General features: G+C 37.8%; 1 protein-coding gene across 7 annotated transcripts in view; it reads right to left on the minus strand.

Moving 5' to 3' along the window:
- The window catches only part of LOC150091454 (protein still life, isoform SIF type 1-like), a 1,372,582-nt gene that overhangs the window by 819,388 nt on the left and 533,395 nt on the right, over positions 1-19,799 (minus strand). For all 7 annotated transcript variants that reach the window (XM_090375616.1, XM_090375656.1, XM_090375640.1 and 4 more), the window contains one exon: positions 17,395-17,579. In XM_090375616.1, the coding sequence (XP_090231742.1) occupies positions 17,395-17,579 (185 nt within the window). The remainder of the gene's footprint in view (positions 1-17,394; positions 17,580-19,799) is intronic.

Genomic DNA, 19,799 nt, shown 5'->3' on the forward strand with positions numbered 1-19,799 from the left:
ACGATACCACCATCACCAGCCTGTTTTCTTCCAGAAGTGCTGGCTGGTTGTTCACCTGCCAGACGTCGAACACACACCCGTCCATCGGCATGATGGAACTATAACCTTGAAGAGGTCACCTACTCCGTAGGCCTATTCGCAAGCGCTTCTGCTAGATGGTGTTCGTGGAAACTTTTCTCTGTGCACCTTGGTTGTAGTCTACAGTTAATTGACGGATCGTAAGTAATCTGTTGTGCCGGAAAGCACGTGCCAACCGCTGTTCACCTCGACTATCAAGCAGTGGTGGTCATGTTCTTCAAACCATTCCCACCACACCTTCAACTACTACTTCAACTACGTGCAGTAGCTGAGATGCTGGTTCCTGTCTTCCTATCGCCGCAAATAATTACCCGTTAAAACTCCGGCAGGTCCTTCCCTTTCCCCATTGCATGTGCTTCGTACTGATAGCATTACCCGTGCTGTCACTATATATGCTGCGATGGTCGGTGACGTAACTCCCAGGTGCTGTGGGATGCATCCATTCATGTAGACAGAGGTGGCATAATGTTTTGGCTCATGACAGTGTATCATATAAACTATCCATATATCATATACTGTAGCTGAAACATTGGATATTTGTTGTCGTGTACTGATTTCAGAAATGAATGGGCAGTATGAGAGGTGCGCAAAAAAGAAATGTTCTCGGTTAGCGCATATAAAGTAGTTTCTTTCTGATGAGCTCGCTTTTTTTTTTATCAGTTCACTAAATATATAAATGATAAATTATTACTATTTGGTTATTATATTAATCGCAGCAGAACCGTGAAATATGTGTTAATCTTTCAATCCTTATTAAATTCAGGGGAAAATAAGTAAAGCACGTTACAAAAATGATGACTGCATACTACGATCTGAGACAGGTATTGCCTCCTATTTTTATCTTATTAAATCACAAATGATCCGTGAATTTACAGGTTGCATGTCAGTTTTTATTAAAGGTCCAGGAGGAAATAAGTAAAGCGTTACTAAATGTTCTTTAGTAATTTTTTTTCAAAATGTGAAAAATTTTGTATATTATTAGTTATTAACGGAATAATTAGCTATTTACTCTTCACTTCTTTAATCACAGAAAAAGAAAAGATGCAGCTAATTTAAGAAATAAAATCAAATTTGTCTAAAATGTAACGTACCGTTTACACTGCCTAGCTTGGTTTCAATTGTCAGCTTATTATTAACTTGTTCTTGCCATTGTGTTGTCACTGTTTCATACAGCTGGTATGTATTGACTGATTTATAGTCAGTGTAGGATATTTTATGGGATGTGTGTGTGTGTGTGTGGATCGTTGCAATTGCTCCTTTTTCTGCTCGTTCATGTCCAGTTATTACTACGTGTCCTGAGATCCAGTAAAATATATCAAAATTTAGTATTATTAGTTTAGCTAACTAATTTAGATTCTGCTCCAGAATTGGTTACGTAGCGAAATTTTCATTTCTTGTACCTTTGAGAGAATATCAATCTGTTCCCCATATTTTCATTTTTTCTGACAGAACTTGCAAGATGTTTAACTTCCTTACGCACGTAATGCGGAATTAGTACTAGTACAAGACCAAATGATGAACGGAAGCGGACTTTTTATCAGTGATGCCAGTTTTTTCAAAATTGATTGCTTCAGCGGCTGACCAAGCCTTGGATCATCCTTAACTGATTCCCGTCCTCTTTTGAACTCTGCCAACTATCTGGTAACAACAGCACGATGGGCGATACTTCCCCAACACTCTAGCTATTCTTTCATGGATTTTTTTAGCATTTTTACCATCTTTGGTCAAAAAAAATCTGATTACTGAACAATACTCCATATGCTGGATATTTATTCTTCTTCTTCCCTCTTAAAAGCATAAAAAATATATTTTAGAAACTGCATAAGATGCTAACACACAATTTTTCATGATATATTTTTTCATGTTTTGATAGCTTAATGTTTTATTTTATAAAACACTAAGTTATCAAAACAACATATTCTATAATTTATTAATATATCATTTTCTATGAACTTTTGATCATCCCTCGTACATAAAGATTAATTAGGATGAGAGAAAAATAAGTTGCCTCAAATCCTGAAGAAAAGTAATCAGATGTAACGGAAACAGATTAAAAGCCATTTAAGTTTACGAAGTAAGATGACTTTTTTTTTTTTTTTCCCTAGAAAGTTTGCATTAGTAAGAGATTATATCTCGATAAAGGTAATCCGGAAAGAAGAGAAATTTACAACTATAAAGAAATAAATGGAGAAGGGGAAAAACAATAATTATGCATCATAATCCTACTATTATTATGTCATTAGAGACATGATTCTGCAATTGTCGACAAAGAAACACTCCCATTTCTGGACAACGGAAGAAAGGATTAAATTAGGGAAAAATGGAAGGTCATTACAAAGAAAAGGTATTTCCATCTTCTTAACAGCCTGGGGGAGGGGAGAAAGTCATCAAGACCGAGAGTACTTAATTAAGAATCAAGGTTGTTGTTATAGGATTTTAGGACCATCAGCAACTAAGGCCATATTGCTCCGTGTATATTGCGTGTGTTCTGAGGTCTGTTCCGAGTTTCCGGGAGAAAACCATGCTAGCCTCGCCTGAGACCAACTAACTCAGCCACATTGTGAAAATGGCCCATAAAAAGGGTCGAAAAAAAGGAGGGTCCAAAGCGGTGTATTAGGCTGGGCCCATCACCCACCAAGATCCCCCTTCCGAGTTTCGTGGCGCACGGCTGCATACCTCGGATTCCATTGATGTAACCCTGGAAACAAGGCATGATCACTAGATCCCAGTAATAGTAATCTGGAAGCCGAACAGAATCACTGGGAGGTCTCCTCTTCTCTAGATATGCATCTACCTGCGTTTCACGCGTCTACTTACATTAAACAATGTCTTAAGTATAATTAGTGCAGAAAGTGACATTGCCCATTGCTCTCTCTGCATTTCTATAAGGAAGTTCCACTTTTGGCAAGATAGGAAGAATTTTATTTTAGATAACTGCATGTGAGGCATATAATGTCATCGACAATTTCTTTCGAAAACTCTCGTAATGAAAATAAACGAAATAAAAATTACATATAAACAGTATTTACTACCATCACAATTCTCAAGTTGAAATAATTCTGTACACACATCTTTCTTCATTAAAATGAGTCATTAATCACAAGTTTGACAGTATTTGACAACGCAATCGACATGATCCAATACTAGTTTCTACCATATTAAAACTAAATCTACACTGTATTCATTATTTATAAACTGTCAAAGGAAACAAATGCTAATTACACAAGAGAATTTATTAATTAAGTAATAAACACCTGAATGGATCCCGGATCGAAATCTCAGATTCTTTCTATCATATTAAAAGATTATTGCTGCATTTGTCCAATAATCAGAAGCGTAACTATAAATTCTGCCCCCACCCGACCCAATAGACTCTTTTTTAACAACCATACGTCCTCCCTCATCTGTAAAGTAAAGTGTATTAGTTGTCTGATGGCATCAGGGCCCCCCCCCCCATCAACGCGTTGTTGTTGTTTTTGGTTTTTAGGAGCATTAGCAACTAAGGCCATATTGCTCCGGGGATATGCGGTAGTCATTCCCTGACCTTTCCGCATTCTCCGTATTTGGTGGTCACGGGCTCGAACCCCAGTCTAATCAAGAAGCGTGTACTACGCACTGCTGCTCCTGCCAACCTGGCTACGGAGGAGCCTCTCCGCGTTGTGTACTCTGTTTGGGTGGCACAGAACTCTATGGAGGTCAGAGATTTAAAAAGTGTGTGGGGAGTGGAATGTCGTGTAGTGTTATGTTCTGTTGTTTCTCTGACCATTTAGCCGTTGGGACCCACCATTGCCCACACTTTACCTCGAGAAGGCAGATCAGGCATCCAGTACTCTGGAAGGTCCTGCCACCTAATAAACCACCTACTTTCCACGGATTTCAGTGAAAAGACCTATATTAAAAAAAAAAAAGAAAAAAAAAAAGAAAAAGGGGGAAAGGATGAACATTAGAATTCGGAAAGGCCAAAAAAGGTTTTTGAGAAACTGACTGAATTTAGACGTTGATTAGAACTTGGCAGCATTGTTTAGGGGGCATACTCGGTCGGCTCAGTTAGAGTGGGAGGGAGTTTGAATATTAAGGAAAAACAGGTAGAAGGATGGGGACGATAGAGTAGGCATCTGCAAAGAGATCAGTGGGAACGAGCCCCACCAGGCGAAGTATTGGGGAGGCAGGGAGGGGCCGAGAAAGAGACCCGGCTTCTCCCCCCTGCCTGGGGATGGAGTTTTAAAGGAACTGGGTTTGAGTACCCAGTTCAGATCGCCAAATGGCGTGTTGTGTCGATTCCAGTAGGATAGTCAAACTGCCCACCCTGATCCGGGAGTAGGATATGTTCGCTGACAGTGGAGAGTGGGAGAGAGAGACATTTACTTCATTCATAATCTACATTCTCACTCTACTTGCATTCTATTTTTATACTTTTTTCTTATATTTTATAATAATAATTTTTTTTTCTATTGGATTATATACAGGGTGATTCACTACCAGTGCGACAAACTTGCAGGAGGTGTAGGGGGCACAAAGACAAATCGGAATCACATAGCATTGCAGGGTCCGAAATGCCTTCGTCATGCGGTAGAGGACGTTGAACGGGAGGTCGCGTGAACAGCGATCCCGCTGGAAGTCAGCATTTGCGAACCATTTCTGTTGAAGAAACCAAGTAGCAAAAGTCCTCTGGAGTGGATAATCCGCAGGTTCCAATGATTGGAATCATTGCAGATGGTATGAACTCATTTGGTTTGTTGACAGTATCCTCCATACAGTGGATTGGGAAATACCCAAACGTTGGCCTATCGCTCGAGTACTCGTACTGCCTTCTGCAAGACGTAGGACATTCTCCTCATTATCTGACGTCCTCGTCATTCGCTCTCGATTCATGGTACCTCTCGTGAAACAACCAGTCTCACGTAACCGTCTGTGCACACATGCAAAAATCGTATGATAAGGAGCACGCCTGTGCGGGAAACGTTCCTGGTACAAGTGCAGAGCGGTGCACCCGTTACAGTCCGCATCCATACACGAGGTGCATGTCGGCCAGTTCAACGTTTGAATACTTGTCCATCCTACTGCCTCAGGAATCGTTTCGCAAATGCTGACTTCCAGCGGGATCACTGTTCACGCGACCTCCTGTTCAACGTCCTCTACCGCATGATGAAGCCATTTCGGACCCTGCAATGCCAATGCTATGTGATGCAGATTCGTCTTTGTGCCCCCTACACCTCCTGCAAGTTTGTCGCACTGGTAGTGAATCACCCTGTATATAATTTTTTTCCCCACTCACTCATTCATATTTTTTGACACACACACACACCAGGGGGATGAGATGGTGTGTAATATAAATTTAATACTAATGCATATTAGTTAAATAAGTAAGAATATAAATGATTGGAACTAGGGATGAAACTTAACTGTAACATTTATGGTTTGTATTCTTTTTCTCACGCATTTACACTCATTCATTTGTCTGGCATTCATTTCATTTATTCGACTCTTGCTTTCTGCACTGCACTGCACTCTCCGGGCACCTCAACTTACTGTTATTTTTCAGTTGTGGTGCAGGCCAGGGGAGAATGCAGTGATAGTGTTTGCGTCAATAAATGTTTGTTAGTATATATAAAGTAATATAAGTTATTTTTAACTTTGTATTCTTTCGGCCAATTACATTTGCTCCTCCACTCATTCACAATAACACTCATTCAATCTCTTTCCCTCATGCAGGGTCACTCTTTCTTTCACCAAAACTGACATTTATTCCCATTTTCCATACTTCCAAATTCACTCTTTCACTCAATGCCCAGCCTATTCATTCTGTCTTTCATTCTACATTGCATCCCCTTGCTACTAGTTTACTGATATTTTTCAGCTAATCTACTTTCCTGGCTGCTGTACATCTCCCTGCCCCTACATGGTTACTTATTTGGTGTGGGGCCCCAGGTTCCTGCACATGGTAGGGTAGTTCTGGGGGGGGGTATCCACTTCAATCCGGTTTTGTTGTGTTAGGTTTCTGTCAGCGCGCAGAATACTGCTAAACTGACAGTTTTTAAGTCATCGTCCGGGCGTGGTGGGAGGCGTGGGTAATTTTAACTATTGATTGTTGTTTAATTGCTGGGAGGGCTGAATTGCCATTGTTTGGATAGTTCTGGTAATTTCGAATGCTTTCTTTGTGAAGGATGTAAAGGCTTTATAGTTTTCCTCTTCTATGATAAACAGGTGTTCTTCTTCCCTGGGAAGGAGGCCAGTTTGTCCTATAAGCTGTTTTGGGGATGTCATAAATTATACATTAATATAGAGTGTATTCCCAGTCTTCATTTTCGCCACAGGTGCAGTTTGGGTCATCAGTCAGCCCTAAGGAAGTTAGTTTCGCCTTTAGGGAGCCGTGACCTGTCAATATAAACGTTGTAAAAAGTTCAGAGGCATATCACTCACGTGGCTTTGGGCTAACCATTGCCACCCGTGGCAGAAACCTTTTGGTAACCAGACCTCTGGTTTCCTGCTCCCACTTTGTTTACCATAGCTCGTGGAGCTTTGTGGCTATTCTTTTTGTTTCAGCGTTGAAGGTGTTGGCTGTATCAAGGGCTATCCCCAGAAATTCTGTGGGTATGCCCTTTTTAAGTCTATAATACAAGCCTCTTTTGGCTACCTCCAGGTAAAGTGGGAGAGCTCTGGCCAGCAATTGTAGCGCAAGTGTGCTTACTGTGCGACATGCTCTGGTAATAGTGAGAAGTACTGTCTTTATATCGATTCTAATCCCTCATCTGTAGTGAAAGACCACAATATTTCTATTTCTGACACACGATTCATTACTGAGAATGGCGATACTGCCCTAGTAATAGGGCAGTTGTCCTCCCCAAACCGAGTGGAAAAGACTGAGTTCGAGTCCAGTCGATGACGTGATTATGTTTTATAGACCTCTTTATACAACGTGGTTGAACCGGTGGGTCTCAAGCGAGGGTAGCATGATCTTTTCTCCTGGAAACTCGGGTTTTTCATCCAGCAAACAGAAAATCGACATAAAACACAGGCAATTTACAGACAGCATATAAGGAGCAATATGCCTTTGTCAATAATAGTTCGTCGTGGGTCGGTCTCAAACATTAAATGAAATGAAATTATGAATGGAAAAGGAAAATTACAAACCAGTTCAGAAAAAATTGCTTACATAAGTTCATAAAAGTTTTAATGATGATAAACAAAGCTAAACAAATAAACTTAATTCAACTAAATTTTTTTTTAAAGAAGCGCACTGATTCGCCATTTTGGATAGTAGTAGTAGTGGCATGTGATGCAAGAAAGCAAATGTATGAGCTTATGCAGCATCAGCCCCAAAAAAAAAAAAAAAAATCACACCATTCCCTCCAAATGCCTGTCCAGTTCCTCCTTAAATTTATTCAACCTATCAACTTCCACAACGACAGTTGGAAGTTTGTTCCAGCAATTAACCACCCGCTGGCTAAAGGCAAATTTCCGCACATCTATTCTACATCTGTCCTTTCTTAATTTGAATTTATGCCCCCTTAGGTTCGTAATCTGAACAAGTGGAAGGATCCCATCAGAATTAGTTTTTGAAGTAAATCAGATATGACTGAAACATGACATAACTGGTAATAAGAGAACTACACTGGAATGATACGCGTGTCAAATATTTTTTTTATTAAAAATAAAAAGCTAAAACAGCAGTCAGAAAGTGATTTTTCGAAAGTTTCTGCCAATGAGATGCGTGACAAAGTATAAAGCTTACCTTTCTTGGGAATTTTGAAAGCATCGACTGCTCAGACCACAATGTTTCATTGTAATCTAACTATGAGATAACCAAGAAAGGCAAAAAATTGAAATTCTTATTTTGTATACAAAGGTGCATTCGCGAGGTGATCAACACTTTTTGTGGACTGAAAAAGCCGAAATAACACGGGAGAAAAACTGTACTCCCTTCACCAGAGATTGGCTAGCTATTGGCTCACTTCAGAGGACTTTAGAAATTCCTCTTGTCATCGACGGAAATCGAACCCAGACGGCGATGTATCGTGCGGGCTAAGCTGTTATGGAAGAAAACCAAAAAAGGACTGATGCTATATAAGCTTGCTTTCTTGCATCATTTGCCACTACTACTACAAACATTTTAAATTTTGGGTCACCCACTGGTAACTGGCAACTTATACGCCTAAGTTGTGTATAAGTAGTGTGTATGTTCTCTGGTCAATTTGACTGACCAGAATTGGAATTGTTGAGTATAAACGTTACAGTTTCTGGGAGACAAACCTTGCTGCCTTTCGTTTATACCGACTAACTTGGCTACGGCATTAAAAAAAAAAAAAAAAAAACCCACAAAGTTCCCTGCATCATTGAACGGGATCAAATCGAGACCTTTTCTACACAGAGTGGGAAGTAACGTAATGGCTGTTTTAAGAAAAAAAAAAAAAAAAACATGCATTCCTCGCATGATTAAAGAAATTTGAAGTCAAGACTTTTTAACCCGGTGTGGGGAGGACAGTGATTATAACTACTATACTACTCATAGGTGAAAACCAAGAAGTCAACGAAATCAAACCGAATTATTATTTAACGACCAGGGTTTGTCACTAATATCCGTAAACAGAAGTCTGTACTCACGGTCGATATGCATATTGTGCAATCTGCCGTTAAAGAACAAAAGGGAAAAAAAGCAGTCTGTGAAGTGCTGGGTCATGTGGTTCAACAGATATGAAAAGGCTGCAAAGCTTTCTGGAATCATTAAAGGTACCAAGGGAAAGGAAGGCGACATCAGTGATCTCAAGAGAGACAAAAATCATAAGTGCTTATGTTCGCTAATAATTAACTGGTTTTGCTACACATAAACAGATATTTTCTGGAAGAAATCTTTGCTGCTCACTCCGGTTACCGTCTAACTCGGCAATGTTATTAAAAAAGCCCATACAAATTCCTCACCTCATTGACGGAATTCTAACTCGGGCCCTTTCCATCCAGTGTAGGAGTATGGTGATTATAACCGCTGTGTTATATCACCGTGCTTACTAACATGTTACCGGCCATAGTTGCAAAAATCAAAAGGCAAGAATGCAGACAATCACCATAATATCCAACACTTGACGACAGGTGTCTCTTCGTGGTAGGCTGGCGGAAATCAACCCATCAGTACAACGTTCACGTAAGTTCAAGACAAGGGTCTGCACAGTTGTAGGACAATTCACAGGCCTTTCGCGTGTGAGCGAAATAAATGAATCCGTTTGCAGAGATGTGGGGAATGGGGCAAGGATCGAAATGTAAAATTTTTACGAATCGGAATCGTGAAAAATACCTTATTTTAAATAATCAAGTATGTGCTTGATATTATCGATGTATGATAAAAATCGGAGCGGCGTTCTGGTAGGCCGATTCATTTCGAGCCCTGGAATGGCGAAAATAGTTAGTGAAGTACTGCAAACACTTAGTCTGGTCCAACGAATCGCAATTCACTGTTTATCACTGGCGGGCGCATGATGTGGTGAAAGTCGTGCCAAGCAGTGAATCTCTAATACATGTACGACACGATCCTCTCGCTATTCTTTTGGCCATATCCCGGAGGATGTAAGTGAAGATTCTTGTGGACTAGGTTCGTTCCATGGTACTGACCTGAATTCAGATGGCGATATTCTAAAACAATTCCAGAGCCCAAAGGTGCCAATTCTGTAGAAATAGTATCTACCAAGACAACTACAGTTGCCGGATATGACACGAATCATATCGAGAACCTCTGGGTTCATCTTGAACGACGCATCTGAGATTCCTGAATAACCAACGAAAATGACGGACCTAAAAGGTCCGATTTGCATAGGAGAGGAATAGCATCAGTAGGGACGTCTGCACACATACCAAGTCGACAACATGCCACGTAGGACCCTTAGACGTTTATCACCTGGTGAAAAACGTCTAAGCTTTTTCACAACGTGGCTGAATTAGTCTGTCTCAGGCGAGGGTTAATAAGCATAGTGCTTTTCCCAGAAAAACTTGGCTTTTTCGTCCAGAAAACTGATCAAATAAAATATAATTTGGTGCTACACATACACACCGATATAACTAAACCGACGCCATGTAGAGTTGTATCTATGATCAACAGTGAAAGTTAATCTACGTGCTTTTTGGTTAGTTCTATGATATTTTTTAGTGTAGACATGCTAATCTAAGCTGCAGTTGTTCAAATAGTTTAGTTACAGAAAAAAGATATTTCCATAAATATTCATAACGTGTGATAAAGTTTTAAAAACTGCTTTTGAATTAATGTTCAATTTTATTTACTCGATTATGCTAATAACTAGAAGTAAAATAAAACTTGCATTTAGTAGGAAATTAAGGGAAAAGAACCCTGTTCACTTTATTAATTCAAAGTTGTTCAATAATGAAACGAATGAGGCAAAAAAAATTCAATTATCGAAAAAAACCAGTCTTTATATTTCAGACTAAGAAATATAAATTCCGAGTTGAGAAATTTTCCCTTTAACTCAGAACTAGAGTTTTAGCATAACATCTATTTCATGGGAAATTTCTTGCATTTTCTAGTGGAAAAACTCTTTCCAGTAGGCGCAAAGCTTCCATTAAGCAGATTTCTCGAGAAACTTGCTATTGCGTGACTCTAATCACAACATTTTGCTTTCAACCTTGCTAAATGTGACGTTTTGATGTAAGAAGCCAATAAAAGTTTTGTTGCCCAGAACACGCAAAGTTTAGAAATGTTTAACAATATATATTACTGCGCATGAGGTCGTCTGCATGCGCAGAACTGTTATTAAATGAATAACACTAGTGATCGTGTGGATATCAAAAAACATTGTTACGTCACAGAACAACTGCAAATGTAATGCTATCTAAGTAGAACTTCTCTCTTTTTGGCTTTCTCTTTTATGTACCATTTTTGGACTGTTTTTTCGATGAGGTTTATATATTTTTAACAATCCTTGCAGAATGTTTGCGAGTAAATACTGTATCTAGTTTTCTTGCTTTTAGTACATGCCAAAGTCTCCGAACTTCTATTAGAGAAAAATAAATAAAACATGGGCTTGAATACACCAGGATAACGTACGACGTTTTAATTCCTAAACCTATAATACATGCAACTATAAGCTCAGTTTAATGAAGTCGAAATTGATTTAATTCTTCGTAGCTGGTTTGTCATATGTTTTGTCTGAATAAGCATTTTATCAAAACTGTTTTGTAATTTTATAAAAGGTTTATTATTTGTCTCTGCTATATTCTCTACATCTTTTGTCTTTTTCTCCCTGCTAGTGGCCATCATTTATCGTATGAACTAGATATAGGAAAAGAGAGTACAATTCCAGATAGCTACTATTCACATAGCAACAAATGTACTGCGCGAATGTAATTCAGAAAATATGTTCCTACCGTTGAAGGACTAGTGGCTCTGTGGCTCTCTCTCTCTCTCTCTCGAGCAGTCGATGGAACACCATCCATGAAAATTTCATTGTTCTTTTATGATCCCAGGGGTGTGTGTGTGTGGCAAAGTGCTGAAAGCCTGACAGACTTGGGAAAAGTTCGTAGAAATATGTCCCGAAGTCCTTCATAGGCGATTTCTTTCCGAATGAGCTTTGGATAGATAATGCAGCCCCGGAAATACTTTTCGCATATCCTAGGTACTGAACATTGTACGGAAGTAAAGAGAAACGCAGCAGAAGATATACGAGATTTTATTAAATAAGGTTAAACCTTTAAAATATTATCTTATTCTGGATTCTAATTTCTGCATGTGTGGTTTAGAAGTTCTTTAATGAGACACTATCTTTAAAAAAGCTAGTTGCTAATTACCGGAGTGATTTTTTTTTTGTTTTCATAATTTAGTGTGTAAATAGGCATTACTTTGAATCTAAAGAAGTATTATTTTCATTTGAAACATTAAACTATATGAAAAATACAAAAACAAAATTAAAAAATATATAAACAAATATAAAAAATTCCAGTAAGCCTTTCTTTAAAAAAAAATGTAAAAACACTGAACCTTAAAATGTTAGAACGTATTTTTCACATTTCAAGTAAAGACTCTCCACTACCATTACCCATCTTGTAAATATATTGATTTATGATGCCGATTACATTTGAATCCTACTGTTGCTATAAAGATATTGTACACTAAAAATGAATTTTTTTATCATTTGCACTCGTTTCATGTTTTCATGTTTTATAATCAAAATTATTTCATTTAAGTTATTTTTAAGCTTAAAGAACATCAAGATTAGTTTTAGTTATTTTTATAAATTTAGTTGATCATCTGTTACACTCTCATCTAGTACAGATTCAATTAACAATTCCTATCCTATTAGCCTATTCGCTTTCAACTTTGTTTATATTCAGACATTCTGTTTTACTTTTATTTCACAGATTTTTAAATTTATCCGGTAAGAAAACGGGTAAAAAACCTTTTTTTTTTTCCAGTAGTGCGTAATTTAAAAAATTTAATTTAATTTGATTAATTTAAACATTTTTTTCCAGTAATGTTGATAAATATAACTAAAATTATATTTACATACACTCAGTATCAGAAAACATTACCCAATCTAAAATGCAAACTGATTTATCTCAGCTTTGGTATACAAATAGGTTAGGATAAAGGCAGGAAACCAGTAAAACATCGGAACAAAAAATATTTACTGAAAGCGGAAAACTAGTAAACATGAGTATGAAGGATGAACCCCCCTCTGTAAGCAATGCGAGCCATTATGCCTCTTGGCGCAGTCAGACGCTTGCCTGATATCCTTTTGAGGGATGTTCTTCCATGGCTGCATTAACTCTCCTTAAACCATTATATTTTGGACTGGTTGAGATATGGATCTAAGTTATCGTCCCATAATGTCCCAGACACACTTAAAAGGAGCAAATCAGGAATGGAGGATCTAGCAGACGAGGGAAACATGTCGGTATTGCAGAGAAACTGCCCAACAAACATTAGCAGATGGGGCCGAGTACTGTTCTCGTTGAATAAATCAGGGCGTCGAACCACTTTTAGCTAGGCGCTAAAACATATAAAATGCTGCAGGTCGCAGAATGCAAGAATAGGTCCTTATCCCTAATTACACACTTTTCGAAACAGAATTGCATTTTTGTTAACTTTTAAATTTTTTTTTACATTATTAATTAAATATAAAAATCCAACAATTATTACATAACGCTAATAATATTGTTAAATATTGAAGAAGATACATAAAATATTATAAATAATAAAGAAAAATCGAATATTACTGAAAAAGGATATTTTCAACGTTCAACGTGAAACTATTTTGTGATACATTAGCTTTAAACTGTGGACAATGTGGTACGGGCTGCTGTTGTTGTTTGTTTGGGGGCTTTACGGTACAAGGGCAACATGGCCATAACGCGCCAGTGCGGGCTGCACGCAGATTGGATAACCCTCGAATAAACAGTTAGGTACTATTGGAGAAATGGTAAAAGATTAAAGCTTGTTATTTTATGTATTATTTTTCTACATGTACCAATTTCGTGTATGAAATATCCATTTAGTTTTTGAACACCTCACAACTTGCCGTGATATGAATAAAGATTATTTTTTTATTTAACTAAGCATTATAAGTACAGTTTCATTCGGTCAACATAACGTTGACCTGTGGACTACCTTGAAAAAATATTAGTGGTGAAAGGCGGTCATATGAGATGGCATTCCATGTCATGATTCCTAACTCCCTTTGACATCGCTACCCATATAGAACCTTGACTCATGACTAAAATCAATCCAACACCATATTCATGCTTTTATGTTTAATTTATTAAACATAAAAGCATGTTTTTTGTTTTATAAATTAAACATAAAAGCATGTATTTATAAAAAATTCTGAGGCTGATTATAAATTACAGTTGAGTATTCAGGTTTACGCATGCCATGTTCAGATTCCGAGTTTTGTTGTAATTCCTCCGGTTCATAGAATGGTAAACAAAATTATAATTACCAGTCCATTTGAGGCCAATGTGATATTATTGTAAGTTAATATATGTTGCCTTAACATAATATATACCTTGTACATAATTTAAGAAATTATTTAATGAGATTTCTGGCATTGGTTTTCTCAAGAAAATTATATTTTTATTTCTATGCAGTGTGACTAACTACTTGTCGATCGCTGTTTCAAACTATGGCCTTGATAAGGATCCTAAACTGGTAATTAGAAATCTGTACAAAAAACCAGTTATCGGAAAAGCCCTTTTAATTATTCCTAATAAATAACATTTAAAAAATATTTTTTTAGTAATAAAGTAAATCTTAAAAATGTCTATTATCCTTGAAAAAAAATTCAGGATTGCTTTCACTTACCGCTTCTTCCCAGCCATCTCCAAGTCACAGATTTGAAAAGGTAGTAACTCTATTACAGATTTGTTCTAACTTGCATTTAAATGTTCCTAGAAACATAACTTTCCGTGATATAAATAAATTGAATTCGCGTATATGCGAAAAAGCGTATCCAGAGAGATATCTCTATAAATTACTCACCTCATTATGAAGCTCGATTAAAATTTTATTGTAATAGGCATCTTAAAATGGTTTGCTGCAGTTATCAAATCAACTCAATGAATTCTGAATTCTTTCTCATGCGGCTGGTAGCCTTGATCCCAGCAAGAACTGAGACAGTACAGCACTTAAATGGCGACAGTACAGCAGAAAGCAATGTTCGTGTTGTGGGTGGGCGATACCAAATCTCCAGTGACTGTAAAGAGATGTTTTCAATGGGAATTCCAGAAAGATCCACCAACAACAATCAATGAGGCGATGGTTGAAACAGTTTCAAGAAACCGGCAGTGTGTGTGCTGCACCAGAAAGGAGTAGGTGGGGTAGTGCATCTGCAGAAAAAAAAATGTTGTTTTTCTTTTTATTGCACTATTTGGTCCAAGCCAGCTTTCCAGGCAACCCCAAAATCTATTTACAATGCTGTACAATTAATAACGTTGATGTACACTTATCCCAGATTCCCTTGTAGAGGATCAATTCGTTTTCAATGTAATGTCCATATTACAATGCAATACCATGAAGGTATCTGACACATTGAAGTCCCAATATAAGGTTGTGATGATCTCTGAGCATCCAACTGGCACTTGTAGGTCCATTATGAAGATTCAAAATGAGGAGAAGCCCAATCCAGGAATTATGGTCACAATGAAGAAGTCAACCTGAACAGTTCCAACAATACAGCAGTTAACAGTAAAGAGGAATACCTCAATCAGTCTACACCTACAGTCCCTGGAACCACAATAACACCACAGCATCACAGGCCACCCATCGAGGAAGTGACCACAATGCAATCTAACAGGCTCATTGTGATCTCCTTAAAAACTGCTCTGAATCACCTGTTAGCGCAGAAAAACTTTGGGAAATTCAAGAAGTGTTCGCTCGAAATCCTACAAAATCTACTCGCCGGGCAAGCCTGCAACTACCACATGATGGTTCGCAAGAGATTGAAACTTTATGCTTACAACGTACAAATCGTCTACAGGAAATTAAGCCTCACGACAAACCACAACGACAAGAATTCGCTGTTCACATTCTCAACCGTATAGACGAAGATGAGCACTTTATGGAAAATTCCGTCTTCAGTGATGAAGCAACATTCCATCTGTGTGGTAAAGTTAACAGAGACAATTGTTCTATATGGGAATATGAAAATTCCAACCAGTTCGTGAACACGACCGTGATACTTTCAAAGTAAACATGTGGTGCACACTGTCCTTCAGCCAGGTGATTGGGCCGTTTTATTTCCACGAAAACACTGTGAGCTCCGCTAATTATCTAGATATGCTGGAATTGTATGCTGCAACTCAGCTGGAAGACATGCAGCCACATGTATTCTATCAGCAAGATGGGATACCACCACACTGGAGCTTGCCTGTGCGCGATTTTATCAATAAAAAAAAGTTTCCAAACCTATGAATTTACCGAGATGGTCCCATTCCATGGTACCCTCGTTTCCTGGATGTCACACCTATGGAATTTTTTGTGGGGCAACGTAAAGGATAAGGTGTATGCAAAAAAAAAGTTAACGTTACAGAGTTAAACTAGAATTGAACAGGTAGCGATTTCCATTTAAAGAGATGATTCAAAACACTTCGAATAAAATCGACTACCGTACTGACGTTCTACAAAGGATGCCCACGTGGGGGTTTACTGAAGTGCGGTTGTGTGATATGAAATTCATTGAGGTTTCTTTATTAAGTGCAGCAAACCGCTTTACAATACCTTTTAGAATAAAATTTTAATCGAGCTTCATAATCAGGTGAATAATTTATAGACATTCTGTCTATAAATTATAGACAGAATGTCTATAAATTACAAAACCTTCTGACTACCCAAGTAACTGAGTTAACTGTCATTTAATTCTGTTAAATTGCAAACTGTTATGCATTTAATGCATAACAGGTTGAAATTTAACGATCCAAGTTCAGGCGAAAAGAGAAGGTATTTTGCCCTCTGAGTTATGCCCGGTTTTTCCGTCCGCACATCATGCAAATCGGTCTGTCAGCAAACACTTCTACAGACAAATACACAGTATGGGTATGAACGACAAGTGCTGTACAGTTAAATAATTCTATGACGCAACAGTACTATGTGCGAATTCCAATTCGCATCAGCCAAATCATATCGACGGTAATATGTTTATTTGTCAAATGATATGTTCTACCCTTAAAGGTAGTACCCTGGAAGTGTACGGTTAAAGGTACAGCATGTCATTTGATGAATAAACAAATTACCGCCAGCATATTTTAAATATGCCATCATTTAAGTTTAAGATACTAGACTATAAATAAAACTAATCATGGTTACTAACGTTTAACCTCTGACAAAATGCTATTTTGCATTCGAATTAAAAACCCCTTGTATTATAATACCGAAGGAGAAGAACTTTCTTTTTCTCCCCAAATGACTATCATTTGATATTCAACAGAACAAATCAAGTTTTATAATTTTATAAGTTATTTCAATGATTTTATATTACCTGAAGTATCATTACAATAATAAAGACTGAAGAGGATCATGATGTTACAATCTTTAAAGTTAGGTGTAAAGGAAGCTAATTTGATAACTTCGATCTAAAGCAAGTATTGTACGTTGTAGCAATATGAAATATTTATAGTTATATTTTCATTTTATTAAATGTAAAACCAATCAAACTTTCAAAATATAAACGGCAAACAAAAGTTACAGTGATATATTACACAGTTTCCATTTGCTTGAGAAATTGAGGTTTCGATCAAAGAATGAACCCTTTTAAGAATGTATCTTGTCTTTATTTTTACTTTCAATAAATATATAAAATATTTGTATCCAAATCACTAGACACTTACCTCTGATGATGTCAGATAGATACGTGAGTCGGTACTTTCTATAGAAGGCTGTTGCACAATGGAGGAGCTGATATCCAACGATCCCCCCATTCCTGATCCAATGCCCGAAACACCAGTCGATAACCCTAGATGTCGGGAGAAGGTGGGTAAAGGGAGAGTGTTGCATTTACTTCCAGAGGTAATACCTACGAAGGAAAAATTGAAAAAAGAAAGTTTAAGATATAACGCAGATGCAACAATCATTTATTGAAATTACTTAAAACACAAATCCAGTAAAAATATTCTTATATGTATTTTCAGATTTCCTAAATTTAACTGAAATATATGTTAAACTTGTACTGCATAAATCCTGAAGTGTCCAATCCAGCTTTCTGATCTGGCCACTTCAGGATTTATCTAGTGCGTAAGTTCACGGAATGTTCCAAGACCACAACATCGTAGCTAGGAATTGGAAAGCAAAGCCTGTATGTTCTGGTGATCAGAAGGTGTCGGTTTCCGCAACACGTAAATAGTGTAAAAAAAAAAAAAAAAAAAAAACATAATATAGTAACAACTTTAAGTTACGAGTTATCCGAGTAGTAGTGCGCACACCCAAGTATATTTATATCTCCAATTTTAGTATTCTCTGGTTGGTTTACCTGTTTTGCTGCGCAAAAATCCTGAGGAAAAATCTTGCCACGCTCGTCACAGACCGACTAACCTCGGCCGTGCTACGAAAAAGACCTATAAAAGTTCCTCGCGCATCAATGTCGGGATAAGAACCCAAGCCTTTTTCCCACATAATGTGGGAGGAAGCGGTTATGAAAAATGCAATATCTGCGAGGGCTGTGGATCATGTACTGGTACTAGCGCAATAAATTTCATAGCACTTTGCGAACAACGTTACCCGTGGACTGTTGAGTTGATGTAAACCGTTCTGAAACTATGTGACGCGCGTACCGACCACTACAGAGCATAGCAGTTACAATCCCATTTAACAACATTCCGCGCGCAATGTTCTCAAGCGGCCTCTGCCACGGTCTACAAGCAAAGCACCTATGCTTCAAATCTCTTGATTTATCCTGACGTCGAGTTTTTTGCAACCTATTTTGTGAATGAGAGCCCTTTTTAATCCTTTCATATGGCGATATTCCCGATGCGCGGTCAAAGAATTATTATTGCTATAATAATGCACAATTCCCTTCTAGGTACCATGGCGACTTTCTGTGAACACTAGCTTTTAGGCGCTTTCACAAACATAAACAATATTCAATTTGCATACTTACTGAGTGCAGTGCCAATTTCAGCCTGATATATTTTGGATATATTTTTTCCTGAATTTCATTTCCACAGTCTGGTATTAGCTACTCCAATTTTCTGCTATATGCGAACTTATATTCAAATAAAAATGAGTTCGTTTTACAAATCAGAATAAAAATTGAAGGGTAAACCTTACTAAGATTTCTCAATCACAGAACTGCAATTCGAAAATATCAATTTAAGTATCAGAAAACAGAAATATTTAATACGCTGTTACTCAAAATCCGAGGAACAAACATAAAAACTCGAATATATTTTTAAAATCAAATGTTTGTCATTTATGAAAGAAAACAATTTCTGCCTGATCTCGTAAACAAATCTGCACACAACCGTTACAATATGCAAATAAGGTAACCAGAAAGAAAAAAAAAAAGTGTTTTCAGAATCTCTGTATTTCTCGTTAGGCTATCACTACAAAAGTGTCGGAGATACACCATTTGAAGCCGACCGGGCCAGTCGGGTGGGTATAGTGCCTGCCTAGCAATCCATAGGTCGCGGGTTCGAATCCCGCTTCGGGCTTGGATCAAAGTACTGCAAAAACCTTGGGAGGTGCATTATGGCCATAGAAGCCGATGCGCCAACAACTACAAAAGAAAAAAAAAATGTCATTTGAATGATTCTTTGGAGAGGTTTTTTTTTTTTTTTTTTATGAAAACCCCAAACACGAAAGGTATCAAAACCTATAGTACTTAGTACCGTGCATGGGTTGAAGGAGAAGTATGGGGGGAGGGGGATGCCGGAAACTTTGCTCTAGAGACTAAACATGGGTTTCACCACTTCAAGCCTCCAATAAGCAAAGTGGTGGTGTTTCACCGGTTGATGAAAGTCATCTACCACCTATAAGTAATGGGAAAACTGAATCGGGACAAAGTCAAGCCGAAGTACCCTCATGTCACTTTCAAAATGACGTCATCTTATGGAGACTTGGTATCACAGTAAGTTGCTTTTGAGCTTGCTGAATCTGCAGGTGGGCGATATAATAGCCAGGCGTATCGAGCGTAGAAGGTTTCATGAAAAAGGCCTTCATGTATAACAACCTAGTTGTCTGATTTCCTTGATCTCTATTATACAAAAGTGTCCAGTTGTCCATTTGAAGTGGCGCAAAT

This window comes from Mastigoproctus giganteus, chromosome 1, assembly GCF_048544385.1.
Source record: "Mastigoproctus giganteus isolate SK-2022 chromosome 1, ASM4854438v1, whole genome shotgun sequence".
In the NCBI taxonomy this organism is placed as follows: domain Eukaryota; kingdom Metazoa; phylum Arthropoda; class Arachnida; order Uropygi; family Thelyphonidae; genus Mastigoproctus; species Mastigoproctus giganteus.